Raw genomic sequence first — 15,976 nt, forward strand, 5'->3', positions numbered from 1 at the left:
TAATTAAATTTAAAAACTAAATTAAAAGAATATTAAATTTGCAATGAGATTGCAATTTCTATCTTAATCCTATATAACTATTATGGCTTTGTGGTCAATATTTTTGGTGACAAATGTGTAATTTCATCAGTGTTTAATATTTACTCAAGGATTGAGAGTCTGGATACTCTGATTTTAACGATTGAGACTTTGAGGCAGGGGAATGACTGATTAAGAAGATGAGAAAGTGAAGTTAAGACAAATTAATTGATAGAGGTAGTGCAGAATTTTCCACTGATTTAAAATTTTATCTTTAACCCTTAATTATTTCTGAACGTCTTTGAATGGGGGGGAGAAATAATGCAATATTATGGCAGATTTCAAAGGTTTTGAAGTCTTTTCTTCTACTGATCTGGATTCGGTAGAAAATCTCATTCAGCGGAGAAATGTTTGTGGGGGAAAAATATACAATTGACAATGTTTTAAGCTGGAAGAAGGAAACAAGGAACTGAAAGTAGTTCACTTGACCACATCAAATATCATTGCTTTTTGGAAGTGGCCAGTTTACTTCTGGAGGCCTGCCTTCATTTTTAAACATTCTGTGTATACTTTGATCCTCGCCTAAAGACACTTGTCTTATCTGCATTCTGAGCTTTAAATCCTTCATTTAATTTTGGTATTTTGAGTGCGACCTTCCAACATGTGGTTTTGTTTGAATGTTCTTCATTTGCTTGATGCATGCCATAGCTGAAGGAATTTTACATGTGAAGAAAGTTATTTGAGATATGAAAAAGGGTGCAAAGGTGCATTTTTTGTAACTGGCAAGATTGAAATACAGCTGATATAATTTTGTTTGTGTTGGAGTGTTGCAGTACAAGTCCTTGTAAATAAAGGCCAGCTTACACAGTTGAGTGCAGCAAATCTTTTAAGTCCAAGTTAAAGGCCAAAGTATCAATGTGGTGGAGTATTCTTATGAATATAGATGTAACCCAAGATATTAGAAAATGCAAGTTTACAACTTAATCCTTCAGTAAAATTGCCATTGCAACCTATTGGAAAGTTTCTTGTTGGTGGTAATCTATAAGAGTCTAATTCTAATTTTATTATCCTGTTTAAGATTTCTCCTGCTGTACTGTGAGGTATTCTAATTTAGCTGTTTTCTGTAAAAGCAGTGTGACCTGCTGGGGAAAAAAAGTGTTTTGGCTTTGGCTGAAGATAAGGAGCCACATGTTTCAGCCAGTCAGGATTGTGGGATGTGATAGAGCCGTGGGGAAAAGTTTCCTGAAGGACAAGAGTCTGGTTTGAAGTTTTTTTTAGTGGAAGCTGCAGAACATCGCACAACGGAAGATGCCGCAGAATGCCATTGGAAGGAGAGTCCCATTTGCAAGATGTGTTTTGTGCAGATGAATGGCTCCAAGGATGAAGGACCAATACTCCTGAGGGAGAGCCAGTTCATTTGAGATGATCTTAGATGGAAGTTCAGACTGTGGCGGGTGCCTACACACAGACTATAGGTCCAGCACGTGAGTATAAAGATAGACCTTCGACTACTCCAGAATGAGCTCCAACATTTATGTGCACATTGGACTGATTTAACTGTAATGGGCCCTTTTGTTTTTCCTTTCTCTGTAACTGTTGTTAAAGTTGAAAATTTGGTACATCTGCTTTCTCTTTAATTTTATGCTGGTTTACGATCTGTCATTTCTGAATTACTGATAACTATATATGGGCAGTGTTTACACAGCATTCACTATAACATAGGCTTCTTAATTGGAACATCTTAACTTTCCTGTTTGGTTAAACTCCAAATCATACCGATCCTGGGCGTATACAGGTTTCCCCCACCATCCAAAGATAGAGCGTTCCTATGAAACGGTTCGTAAGCCGGAATGTCATAAAGCGAAGAAGCAATTGCCATTTATTTATATGGGAAAATTTTGTGAGCGTTCGCAGACCTAAAAATAACCTACCAAATCATGCCAAATAACACATAAAACCTAAAATAGCAGTAACATATAGTAAAAGCAGGAATGATATGATAAATACACAGCTTATATAAAGTAGAAATACTTTTCCACAATCATTGCCTGAACTGTCCTCCGTAGCGAAAATCTCACGCAAGCGCCGTCAGCAAGAACACGGCGCAAGCACTCTCCAGTAACCTTCAAGCTATGAAGCTGCCAAATCATACCAAATAACACGTAAAAATACACAGCCGATATAAAGTAGAAATAATGTACGTATAGTATAGTATCACTTACCGGAATTGGGACAGATTCGAGCACAATGATGATAGTGTGTTAGGCTGAGTCGGAGGTTGGGGTGGTGCAGTGGCCCCCACCCTCCGGGCAGTGACCCGTTACATTGCCGCGAAGCATGCAGAGGTCCAGCGGTAGCCGGGAGGCACACAGCATATCTTTGAGGAAAAAAAACAAAATAAACAAGCTAATTAGTTAGGTGCCACCCGGCATGTAATTGTCGGCCCAGATCAGAGGCGATTGCCGATTGCATCGCCTCTGATCTGGGCCAACAATTACATGCCGGGCGGTACCTAATTAATTAGCATGATTATTTCGGCTTTTTTCTTAAAAATGTACTGTGTGTCTCCCGGCTACCGCTACATTCTCCGCGAATTGGTATCTGCGGCCTGGGTGTTGGGGTGGTGGGACACTGGGGTGTCATCTCATCGTCGTCTGTTTCCATTAGAGCAGGCAGCTCATCTTCTATCTCTGCCTGCCTCGATGTCAAAGGTCGAGGTTCATCGTCTGCTGTGGCTGATGTGGAAAGCTTGCTTGATTGCTGAGCCTCGTGCATTTTTCTATCATACAGTTCTTTGTAAGCACTCAAACCATCCTGCAAGTATCCCCTAAACCTATGTACCCTTTCAAAATTAAAGTCGTACTTTATCATTACTCATTCGGTTTTGATTGTTATCCTTTCCTCTTCCAATTGCATTAGCTCTTCATCTATCAGTTCTTGGTCATGGGATGCCAAAACCTCTTCAATATTATCTTCGTCAGCTTCCACAAGCCAAACTCACTTAGTCCTTACTTTGTTCACCACGATCAAGACACTTAATTATGTCTAGTTTTACGCTAAGTGTAAAACCCTTACGAGCTCTTTCAGGCTTTTCTGATACCTTAGAACTCATCTTGCAAACGGCTGCTCACAGGCATGTGTTTAAGCAATGCCAGCGAGAATGCAGTTTCGAATCCGGGAGAGCGGCTGCTTGGGGCGCGCGCTGCCTTTTATCGTGCGCTGATTTTTTTTGTGCGTTTTTTTTTCGTAACAGTGAAAACACCACCTGTTAGCGAAAACAGGGTACTAATGTAGGTCTTTCGTAACAGTGAGGTTTCGTAAAGCGAACGTTCGAAAAGCGGGGGACACCTGTATTGTTTATGAAAGGTGGCCTTCTCACTGCTGAGTCATGTGGTCGTTAGCAGAATTAGCTAGCAAGCGGAGTTGGTTTATGATCCCTGGTGAGAGGGTTACATAATCTTCCTGGCCTTTGAGAAAATTCAGTATATTTAACTTTTATTTGTTTTATTTATTGAGATGCAGTGCGGAGTAGGCACTTCCAACCCTTCCATCCCTGATTTAATCTAAGCCTAATCACGGGACAGTTTACAATGACCAATTAACCTACCAGCTGGTATGTCTTTGGAGTGAGGGAGAAACTGGAGCACCCGGAGGAAACCCATGTGGTCATGGGGAGAACGTACAAACTCCCAAGAGGCAGCAGCTGAAATATTTAATGTAATATAATTTTAAACATTTGTAAAGATGTACTGTTTGAATAAAAATTTGTTTAAAACTACACAGCTGTAAATTTGGCAGGATTAATAATCCTTTGTCACCATAACTCCCAAGAAAACCAGTTTTGACTTTACTCTGTTCCACAACATTACTGCATAAGTGTACAATAACTTTTGCCGCCAGATTACACCTTTTAATATTAGAAGCTTGGTGTAAGTTGCAGTTTGGAAAGTCTTATATAGTTTTAATGTAATAAGAAACCTTTTGAACATTTTGAAATGCCTAAGAACTTAGTTGTAAGGCAAACCTGGATTTTGCACCTGTACTTGGGAACCAATTTCCATCTTTTTAAAAGGGTTTAATTTTGTTTAATTTATATTTTATTTTGTTTTCTAGATGAGCAGTTTGGTGTTGAAACAAAAACAGTTGCTGTGGATTTTGGAGAAGGAGTTGAGATCTACAAGATTATTGAGCCTGTTCTGGCTGGACTGGAAATAGGTGTACTCGGTACGTATTCTAAGATAAAATGATTGCTGTTTGTGTATCTTTGGGTAATCATCTGTGTATAAAAACAGTTTCATTGCTTAAGTACTGGAACTAGTTAAATCAATTTTGGTTATTACTTTTGGCTCTTTCTTTTGAAATGTTAAACCTGCTTTCTTCCAGGAATCCTACACATAGTTTTTATTCCACTTTTCTCAAATTTGAATAAATTAGAATAAGCAGAACTGTGAACTGTTCAGCCATCATCCTTTGCTGACTTACATTGGCAATTTAAACTTACTATGTGGTCTGTCTCTGTCATCTCCTTGATCCTCCAATTCTCTCCTTTTGTTCACCACTGAATTAATCATTTCATCTTTTACCAGCTCTTCCTTTGGTTGTTGAGGTTGTAAGCTTGGGAGTTTTGTCCCTAAACTAATTTCTTCATTTTTATGGCATATTTTTTAAAAGTTTGAGAATGTCAGAGGTAAGTATTTTACACAGAGTGGTGGGTGCGATTAATGAATTGCCAGCAACAGTGGTAAAGGTGAATACAATAGAGTTTTTAAAGAGACTTTTAGATAGATAGATACATGGAGCTTAGAAAAATAGAGGGCTATGCAGTAGGGAAATTCTAGGCAGTTTCTAGAGTAGGTTACATGATTGACATAACATTGTGAACCAAAGGACCTGTAATGTGCTCTAGATTTCTATGTTCAATACCTTTTAGCCAAGCTCTATCTGAGTTTTTTAAAAAATTTTCATCTGGTGCTTTGGAATACTCTGCTGAATTAAAACTACTATATAATCACATTACTTCTGTGCAAATAAGTATAGTTTGGAAATTTTCCCCCGTAGTAGTTTGCCAAATTCCAAGCATTCTCAGGAATAGCTCTTTTGGTAGGCTTGATGGTGAATGTGTCTGAAATCAAACTGGAAATAAATAAGTAGGCCCATAACGCTCCTTGGCTGTTCCACCACCATTATCATATAGTGGTTAACGCTTTTGTGCCCAATTTCTCTACATCCATTATTCCCTAAAACAAGCTTTTCAAAGCAGCCTTTAATTTTTTAAACATCTGAGCACTGACAGTCTGAAACAGAGAGTTCCAAAGATTCACAATCTTTCAAGCGAATGAACCTGTCTGAGATCCCCAGCTGCAGGATATGGTGTTTCTGAATTTCTCATTGTTTCAGATACCTTCCTTTTTCAATATTTTTATTAGTTTCTACCTAGAAGAATACAGAGTACAAGAAAGTATATATATAAAGGTAAAAAAACTACTAATTGCATTATATCTATTCATAATAATAACCTCATTACCCTGTATTCATGTAGGTTAGTCAAAGTTATATTGAAATATACTAATTTATTACAAAAAAAAGAGCCTAACCCCTACCATGACCAAGGCTGTTTATTAAGGAAAAAAAAAGGTAAAATACCTTCTCGTATAATAAAAAGTAATAATAGCCAACATCTGAATTTAAACAACGAATTGAGGGTTTTGAAAGTTTTGAAGATAATTCACAATGTTTGAAAGTCTTGACGTGATTCAGAAATTGAACAACGAATCTTCTCTAAATCTAAGCATGATGTAACGTTGCATAACCATTGAGCATGAGTAGGAGGAGAAACATCTTTCTACTTAAACAAAAGCGTCTTCCTAGCTATAAGAGAGCTGAAGGCCAAAATATGTAAATCAGATGTCTTCAGCTTGATATCTTGTCCTGCAACAATACTGAATGGAGCTGTCAGAGGATTAGGCTTAAAATTGACTTTAAGAAGTAAAGAAAAAGTTTGAAAAACTTCCTTCCAATATTTTTCACGATCTGGACAAGTCCAAAACACATAAATTAATGAAGCTTCTCCATTATTACATCCATCACAGTAGGGAGATATATCCGAATAAAAACAAGATAGCTTATCTTTAGTCATATGGACCATATGTACCACCTTAAATTGTATGAGGGAATGGCGAGCACATAGCGATGAAGTATTAACCAGTTTAAAAATTTCATTCCAAGTTTTCTCAGATATTGATGTTGGTAAATCTTGTTCCCAGAGATTCTTAATTTTGTCTAAAGGAACATTCCTCATCTCCAGTAACATACCATAAATATTAGATATTGAACCATTATGAAAAGGTGTCAAATTAAAAATTACGTCTAGTAAGTTCTTAAAGGAAATCTGCCTAATTGAGATCTTAGAAAGTCTCTGATTTGTAGATATCTAAAAATGTGCATTTTGGGTAAGCTATATTTAGCTGACAATTGCTCAAATGAAAAAAGATTTCCTCCAACAAACAGATCCCAAAAACATTCAATACCCAACCTGTCCCATTCTTTAAAAACTAAATCAGTCATGGAGGGTTTAAAAATAATTAGAATAAATGGGACTAGAAAGGGAAAATCTCAATAAACCAAAATGTTTTCTAAATTGTATCCAGATCCTCGATCAGTTAGTTTACTTACAAATAAAGAAAGTGAGGATCCAAGAAGAGAAATAATTGAAAATTTATTAACAGAGTTAGCTTCTAAAGAAACCCATACGGACAGTCTACATGATTAAAATAATATAGCAAAACACAAGATATTGTATATTAACTGCCCAGTAATAACACCTAAAATTAAGTAAGGCTAAACCTCCAGACTTTTTAGGTGTTTGAAGATGAACTTTATTTAAACGAGGACGTTTTTTTTTCATATATAGGAGGATAAAATAGATACAAGAGAGTCAAGAAAGGATCTAGGAATAAAAACGGGTAAAGCCTGAAAAAGATATATAAATTTAGGTAGAATATTCATTTTAATAGAATTAATTCGTCCAATCAACGATATTGAAAGAGGTGACCAATTTAATAATTTTCTTTTACATGGTTCAATAAAGTAAGAAAGTTTTCTTTAAACAGGTGTTCGTAATTCTTAGTGATTGTCGCACCCAAATAAGTAAGTTGATTCCTTACAATTTTAAAAGGGAGATTAGTATTAATTGATACCAAATTATTTAAAGGAAATAATTCACTCTTATGTAGGTTCAATTTATATCCTGAAAACTGGCTAAAACGGGAGAGTAAAGAAAGTACGCAAGGTAACGAGGTCTCAACATTAGAGATAAAAAGCAATATATCATCAGCGTAAAGCGAGATTTTGTGGCTGATACCTCTCCTTAAAATACCACAGATATCATTAGATTCTCAAAAAGCAGTGGCAAGGGGCTCTAAAGTTAGATCAAAAAGCAAAGGACTCAGTGGACAGCCTTGTTTAGTTCCGCGGTGAAGTTTAAATGGTTTGGAATTTTGAAAATTAGTCCAAGCAGAAGAAGATGAAGTAATTTAATCCATTGAATAAAATCTGGTCCAAAATTAGATTTTTCTAAGGTTTTAAATAAATAATTCCATTCAACCCCATCAAAGGCCTTCTCAGCATCTAAGGATATCACACATTCTGATAGCTCCTGAGAAGGAGAGTAAGTAACATTTAATACACGGCGTATATTAAAATGAAAATGTTGGTTTTTAATAAATCCAGTCTGATCATCAGAAATAATAGAAGGTAAAATATTTTCAATCCTACGAGCCAGAACTTTAGAAAGAATTTTAATAACAACATTGAGTAATGAAATTGGCCTATATGAAGAGCATTCAGTTGGATCCTTGTTCTTTTTTAGGATAAGCGAAGTAGAAGCTTCTTATAAAGATTGAGGCAAACTACCCAATTGGAAAGAATCCAAAAAGACTAAGTGTAACTGCGGTTATAATTAATGAAGAAAAAGCCTTATAAAATTCTCCGGAAAATCCATCTGGACCCAGAGCCTTCCCCGAGTGTAATGAACGTATAGCTTCAGCGATTTCCTCGTAAGAAATGGGTTGATACATCTGTTTGCAATTATCTGCAGAAAATGCAGGGATATTTAATTGATCTCGAAAATTACTCATTACAGTATTATCTTTAGGGGAATCAGAGCTATAAAGTTTAGAATTGAATTCTGTAAAGGTATCATTTATTTCAGAGTAATCAGTTGTCCTATCACCATTAGTTTTACAAATTTCTTTAATTCGTCATTTATCTACAGAAGTTTTTAATTGGTTGGCCAGTACTTTGCCTGATTTATCTCTGTGAATGTAAAATTGAGTTTTATCTTTAAGAAGTTGAGTTTCAATTGGATATGTTAACAGAAGATTGTATTTAGTTTTAATTTCAACACGTCTCTTATATAAAACAGGATCTGGAGCTTATAGCATATCTTTGATCTAATTGTTTCAATTGATTGGCTAATTCAATTCTTTCTTTATTAGTTTTATTCTTAACACTCGCAGTATAAGAAATAATTTGTCCTCTAATATAGGCCTTGAAAGTATCCCATACAATAAGATTAGCAGTCTCTTCCTTTTTATTCTCTTCAAAAAAAAAATATGCTTCTCTAGAAATTTAAAAAATTCCTTATTAGATGACAAAGTTGTATTAAAATGCCAAAATCTGTTGGTTTGAAGAAGACCAGGGAGTTTTAAAGATAGAAATATAGGAGCATGATCTGCAACAGCAATCTCTTTATATTCACAGGAACGAACTGGTGAAATCATTTGACTATCGATTTTAAAAAAATCAATCCTGGAATATGTATGATGAACATGGAGGGGAAAAAAAACAAATACTCCCTATCTGAAGGATATAAAAAAAAAATGCCAAACATCAACTATACCATATTTGAATGAAAAGGATTGAATAAATGAAGCTGATTTATTAAGAGACGCCGGTTTGGAAGATGATCAGTCTAAAATTGGGTCTACCCAACAGTTAAAATCTCCTCCCATCACCAAAGACTGAAGATTCAGATCTGGTAAAAACGGAAAAAAAGCGATCAAAGTATCCTGGGTCATCTACATTTGGGGCATACACATTAGTAAATACTATTAATTTATTATCTAGTTTTCCTGAAACTATATCAAAACATCCATTAGTATGAGACACTACTTTATATTGGACAAAGGAAAGTGTATTATCTATAAGAATCGAAACTCTTCTAGATTTAGCCTGAAAAGAAGAGTGAAAACAAAGTCCATTCCAACGGCTAAAAAAACATAATTATCACATTTGCGTATGTGAGTTTCTTGTAAAAAAAAAAAATAATAAATAAATAATAGGGACCTTAAATTTCCTAGTATAATCAAAAATCTTATTACGTTTAACAGGGTGATTTAACCCTTTCACGTTAAAACTGAATAAATTAATAGTTTGGTCCATTTTTAATACTATTTAAAGGAAGGGTTAAAATGTAAGTGTAAAAACCAAGCCATAAACCTTGAGAAATGGTAACCAAGCAACAAGTTGACTAAAAATTCGAAAACAGCTTCTGAGAAAAAAAACCATACCCCCGTCCACCTCCCAAAGAAAGAAAACCGACCAATAAAAAGTTGGCATCTGCGAACTACGGAGAACCCCCCAAAAAACCTGGTGATAGCTCCAGTTAGTTTCGAGGTTATTTATATTCAAACTTAGACTAAGCAATACCCAAACAAGAGATTCAATTCTTGTATATCAAAAATATGGTATTAAAAAATACAAAAGGAAATTAGTTACTTTATACTCTATTGTCACCAAACAATTGATACTAGAAACGTACAATCATCACAGCGCTATTTGATTCTGCACTTCCCGCTCCCTGGATTACAAATATTAAATATTAAAAATAGTAAAAATTAGTAAAATTAAAAATTTAAATTATAAATCATAAATAGAAAATAGAAAAATAGGAAGTGAGGTAGTGCAAAAAACCCGAGAGGCAGGTCCGGATATTTGGAGGGTACGGCCCAGATCCGGGTCAGGATCTGTTCAGCAGTCTTACCACAGTTGGAAAGAAGCTGTTCCCAAATCTGGCCGTACGAGTCTTCAAGCTCCTGAGCCTTCTCCCGGAGGGAAGAGGGACGAAAGGTGTGTCGACTGGGTGGGTCGTGTCCTTGATTATCCTGGCAGCACTGCTCCGACAGTGTGTGGTGTCAAGTGAGTCCACGGGTGGAAGATTGGTTTGTGTGATGTGCTGCGCCGTGTTCACAATCTTCTGCAGCTTCTTTCGGTCTTGGACAGGACAACTTCCATACCAGGTTATGATGCACCCGAGAAGAATGCTTTCTACAGTGCATCTATAAAAATTAGTGAGGGTTTTAGGGGACAGGCCAAATTTCTTTAGTTTTCTCAGGAAGTAAAGGCATTGGTGGGCCTTCTTGGCAGTGAACTCTGCTTGGTTGGACCAAGTCAGGCGATTTGAGATGTTGATCCCGAGGAACTTAAAGCTTTTGACCTGTTCCACTTGCGCACTACCAATGTAAATTGGATCGTGCGGTCCGCTACTCCTTCTGAGGTCAACAACCAATTCCTTCGTCTTGCTGACGTTGAGGGATAGGTTATTGTCTTCGCACCATGCCACCAGGTTCTTAATTTCCTCTCTGTACTCAAACTCATCGAGATACAGCCTACAATTGTTGTGTCATCAGCAAACTTATATATTGAGTTTGTTGGGAACTTGGCTACACAATCATGGGTGTACAGTTAGTACAGCAGGGGGTTGAGTACACAGCCTTGTGGGGCACCGGTGCTCATAGTGATTGTAGAGGAGAGCTTGTCCCCTATTTTTACAGCCTGCATCCTGTCTGTGAGGAAGCTGAAGATCCAGCTGCAGATCTGAGTGCTAAGGCCCAGGTTCCGGAGCTTAGGAATCAGTTTATTTGGAATGATGGTATTAAAGGCAGAGCTGTAGTCAATGAAAAGGAGCCTGACGTATGCGTCTTTATTCTCCAGGTGTTCTAAGGAGGAATGTAGGGCCAGAGAGATGGCATCTACTGTTGCTGTTGCTCCGGTAGGCGAATTGCAAAGCGTCGAGGTTGACTGGTAGGCTGTGGTTGATGTGTGCCATAACCAACCTCTCGAAGCACTTCATAGCAATTGATGTCAGAGCCACAGGTGGATAGTCATTCAGGCATGCCACCTTGCTCTTCTTCGGCGCTGGGATTATTGTTGCCTTCTTAAAACACAAGGGCATCTTAGACTGAAGCAAGGAGCAGTTGAAGATGTCAGCAAACACTCCAGCTAGCTCGCTTGCACAGACCCTGAGAACCCGTCCTGGGATGCCAACTGGGCTGGTCGCCTTCCTTGGATTTATCTTCAGGAAGGCCCTCCTTGGTGACGATGAATCTTGATGCCACCAGGTCCGGTTCATCCAGAGGGAACGGGATGCTCCTCTTCTGTTCGAATCTTGCGTAGAATACGTTAAGTTGGTCAGGAACAGAAGCGCCAGTTATTGATATTCCCAGCCTTTTCTTTGCGCCCAGTGATCTCATTTAGATCCTGCCATAGTCTACTGGCATCCCTCTGGTTAGCCTGGGCTTCCAACTTGGCTCGATATTGCCTCTTGGCACCCTGAATGGCTTTCAGGAATTCATGCCTGGATTCTGTGTAGCGATTGGTATCCCCGGACCTAAAAGCCGCAGCTCTAGCCTTTAAAAGGGACTTGACCTCATAATTCTTCCAAGGTTTCCGATTAGGGAATACCGGGATCGTCTTGCAAGACACACAGTCCTCCGTGCATTTCCAAATAAAGTCTGTGACAGCTGAGGGATAATCACTGAGGTTAGCTGCCAAGTCCTTGAATACTAACCAGTCCACCGATTCAAAGCAGTCATGGTGGACCTTGTCCTTTTCCTCCATTCAATGCGACTCTACTTTTGACACCGTGACCTCCCACTTCAGTTTCTGTTTGTAAGCCGGGAGGAGGAGTACGGCCTGATGGTCCGATTTTCCGAAGTGAGGTCGTGGGAGGGAACGTTAGGCTTCCTTGACTGATGTGTAGCAGTTAAAAAGGTTTACCAAAAGTAAAAAGTACAACTATTCATACAGATAGACATTAAACATTAATCTTGTACCTTCATGGAAAAGCAGACTAAGCAGTTAGCCTTCAAATTTAAAAAATCTTTGTGCTTCACCAGTCACACAAAACCATTCGAAGGATCCATCTTTAATGAGATTCTCAGTCAAACTGGGTAACCAAGGGACAGGTTAAAACCCTTATTAAAAAAATTCCAACAGAGCTTATTTAAACTTAGCACATTCCTGCATAACCTCAAGTGAATAATCTTTGAGAATCTTAATATTCCACCCTATAACCAATCATGCCGCTTCTACGGGATTTGCGAATTAAAAGATTCTCACTTATTCTTGTGTCTTCATGTAAGGAGAAACTAAACAACCAGCCTTCGGATTTTAAAAACTGTTGTGCTTCAACAGTCGAGCGAAACCGTTGGAAAGAACCATTTTTAAGTGTGGTTCTGAGTTGGGCTGGGTAGCAAAGTGAAGGCTTGAAACCCGTATTAAAAATCTCGGACGTAACTTCTTTGAACTTAACGCATTCCTGCATTAACTTCAGGTGAATAATCTTTGACAATTCTAATCTTGTGATCATTATAGTCTCTTCGACGAGATTCGCGAATTAAGAGTTCCTTTGTTTTAAATTCCTGAAAACAGATTATTAGTGATCTTAAAAACGCAAACAAGAGGAATTCTGCAGATGCTGGAAATTCAAGCAACACACATCAAAGTTGCTGGTGAACGCAGCAGGCCAGGCAGCATCTCCAGGAGGAGGTACAGTCGACATTTCAGGCCGAGAGGGTCTCGGCCTGAGACGTCGACTGTACCTCCTCCTAGAGATGCTGCCTGGCCTGCTGCATTCACCAGCAACTTTGATGTGTATTAGTGATATTGGTTTCTGACCATTAGGAGGTCTAAACGCAGGAGATGTGTGAACTCGATCAATCATAGGCACAGACTTCAAAATCTCCAGAAATAATTCTTGAAAAAAGTTTGCAAAAAAAACTCCATAGGATGGTTACCTTCGATTAATTCTTCGAGACCCTGAACCTGTAAGTTGTTCCTTCTACTTCTGTTTTCTAGGTCAATGATTTTCTGTCTTAACTTTTCGTTGGACTTTGATTGCTTTTCACAAAGCTTCTGTAATTCATCCACTTCCATTTCCAGAGCCAACAAATTTTCCTCATTATTTTTAATACATTTATCGTGTTCATTAAGAGTTTGCTGAATACAGTCTAATGTACCATCTATTTGTTTGAATTCAGTGCTGAATTGTTGAAACTTCTCAGGCTTCTCGTGTGTGACTTTGTAACAATTCTATAATAGAATCCAAAGAGGCAGGAAAATCATCCTTTTTAGTACCTCTGGCACTCCTTCCAGCCATAATGAAAGAATATCACACTTAAAAAAGAAGATTCAAGAAAGGTTGGAAATAGTAAGATAATTAGAGCTGGAGCAATGGCAGATTGCTGTTACTCCATGCGCCACCACCAGGAAAATCAGAGATGCCTTCCTAAACCAGTGTAAATGCCCAATCTTACTCAAGTGTTTCCTGGGGAGTGGGGTGGGGGGGGTGGTGGTGAGGGTGAATGGGAGAATATGGTGGAAGAGCGGAGGGGAAGAAAGAGCAAAAAAAGTGTCGTGAATCCAGTGAACATTTGGTCACAGATGGAAAAAGTGCAATGCAGTTTTTTGAGATGCTGTCTCTTCAAAGCTCTTGCCTAATTCCAGTGAGTTTCCTTAACATAGCCTGTATTGCAGTAAATGTCAGCATATTGACTGGGTTTTTAATTGTCCAGAAAGTTTTCTGTAACATTTCTGTGACTGTGTTTCAAGCATCAAGACCTCTTTGAAGATCACCATGTATTAGTTTCTCGTCAGTCAAATGTTTCCTCATGTCCACCTGAATCAATATCCTGATGTTCTCCATATTGTATTCCATCTGCCGTCATCTTGCCTGGATGCTTAACTTGACCGTATCCCTTTGTAGGATATTTGAGCAGTTCTCTCAGATTGCATTCTTGTTTTAAGTATTTATATTGGCAGAACTTTAGTCCTTAATGTAATTTGTAAATAGCTCTGCCCCCAGGATTGATGTTTGTGGCACATCACAAATAGCAGTTTCATCTTTGATGTACACTAACGTTAAGGATGCATACTGCTTCTCTCCCCTCCCCCCACTGGGAAGGTCAGATCACAACCTGGTGCATCTAAAACCCTGCTACGTCCCTCTGGTGAAGAGTAAACCTGCAACCTCGAGGACAGTGAGAAAATAGTCGGAGGAGGCTTATGAGGCGCTCCAGAGTTGTTTTGAGGTGACAGACTGGCAGGCACTCTGTGAGCCACATAGAGAGGATATTGATGGGCTCACAGAGTGCATCACTGATTACATCAACTTCTGTGTGGACTGCAATGTTCTGACAAGAACTGTCCTTTGTCACCCATGACTTGTTATTTGAATAATGAAGGACATTAAGGACATCCTGAATGCTAAAAAGAGGGTGTTTAGAGATGGAAATTGGGAGGAGCTGAGGGCAATACAGAGGGACCTGAAAGCCAGGATCAGGGAGGCTAAAGACAGGTACAGGAGGAAGCTTGAGTGGAAACTTCAGCAGAACAACATGAGAGAGGTCTGGAGGGGGATGAGGACCATCACTGGGTTCCGGCAAACTAGCAACAGAGGAACTGAGGGCAGTGTGGACAGGGCCAATGAACTTAACCTGTTCTTTAACAGATTTGACATTGTGACTCCTGCCCATCCCCCACATGAGCCATCTGTTGTCGGCCCCCAACCAACACACATTCCACTTTCCCCTCCTCACAGTCCCCCACCCTGCTCTCAGGACTATACCCCTTCCCCACACGAAACCACCATGGTGGGTTTCACAGTTGAACAGGTGAGAAGACAGCTGAAACGTCTCAACCCAAGCAAGGCTGCAGGCCCGGATGGTGTCAGTACCAGGGTGCTCAAAGCCTGTGCCCCTCAGCTATGTGGAGTACTTCGCCATGTATTCAACCTGAGCCTGAGGCTCCGGAGGGTTCCTGTATTGTGGAAGACGTCCTGCCTCGTCCCTGTGCCGAAGACGCCGCGCCCCAGCGGCCTTAATGACTACAGACTGGTGGCATTGACCTCCCACATCATGAAGACCCTGGAGAGACTTATTCTGGAGCTGCTCCGGCCTATGGTCAGGTCACACTTAGATCCCTTCCAGTTCGCCTACCAGTCCCGACTAGGAGTTGAGGATGCCATCCTCTACCTGCTGAACAGTGTCTGCGCCCACCTGGACAAGCCAGCGAGCACTGTGAGGGTCATGTTTTTTGACTTCTCCAGTGCGTTCAACACCATCCGCCCTGCTCTGCTGGGGGAGAAGCTGACAGCGATGCAGGTGGATGCTTCCCTGGTGTTATGGATTCTTGATTACTTAACTGGCAGACCACAGTACGTGTGCTTGCAACACTGTGTGTCCGACAGAGTGATCAGCAGCACTGGGGCTCCACAGGGGACTGTCTTGTCTCCCTTTCTCTTCACCATTTACACCTTGGACTTCAACTACTGCACAGAGTCTTGTCATCTTCAGAAGTTTTCGGATGACTCTGCCATAGTTGGATGCATCAGCAAGGGAGATGAGGTTGAGTACAGAGCTACGGTAGAAAACTTTGTCACATGGTGTGAGCAGAATTATCTGCAGCTTAATGTGAAAAAGACTAAGGAGCTGGTGGTAGACCTGAGGAGAGCTAAGGTACCGGTGACCCCTGTTTCCATCCAGAGGGTCAGTGTGGACATGGTGGAGGATTACAAATACCTGGGGCTACGAATTGACAATAAACTGGACTGGTCAAAGAACACTGAGGCTGTCTACAAGAAGGGTCAGAGCCGTCTCTATTTCCTGAGGAGACTGAGGTT

The 15,976-nt window shown here is 39.4% G+C and overlaps 1 protein-coding gene across 1 annotated transcript in view; it reads left to right on the plus strand.

The window, feature by feature from the left end:
* LOC140205243 (very-long-chain 3-oxoacyl-CoA reductase-A-like) overlaps positions 1 to 15,976 on the plus strand; it is a 162,319-nt gene that overhangs the window by 70,037 nt on the left and 76,306 nt on the right. Inside the window, exon 4 of the mRNA XM_072272682.1 lies at positions 4,132 to 4,242. Within this exon, the coding sequence (XP_072128783.1) occupies positions 4,132 to 4,242 (111 nt within the window). The remainder of the gene's footprint in view (positions 1 to 4,131; positions 4,243 to 15,976) is intronic.

The sequence above is a fragment of the Mobula birostris genome, chromosome 11 (assembly GCF_030028105.1).
Source record: "Mobula birostris isolate sMobBir1 chromosome 11, sMobBir1.hap1, whole genome shotgun sequence".
In the NCBI taxonomy this organism is placed as follows: Eukaryota; Metazoa; Chordata; class Chondrichthyes; order Myliobatiformes; family Myliobatidae; genus Mobula; species Mobula birostris.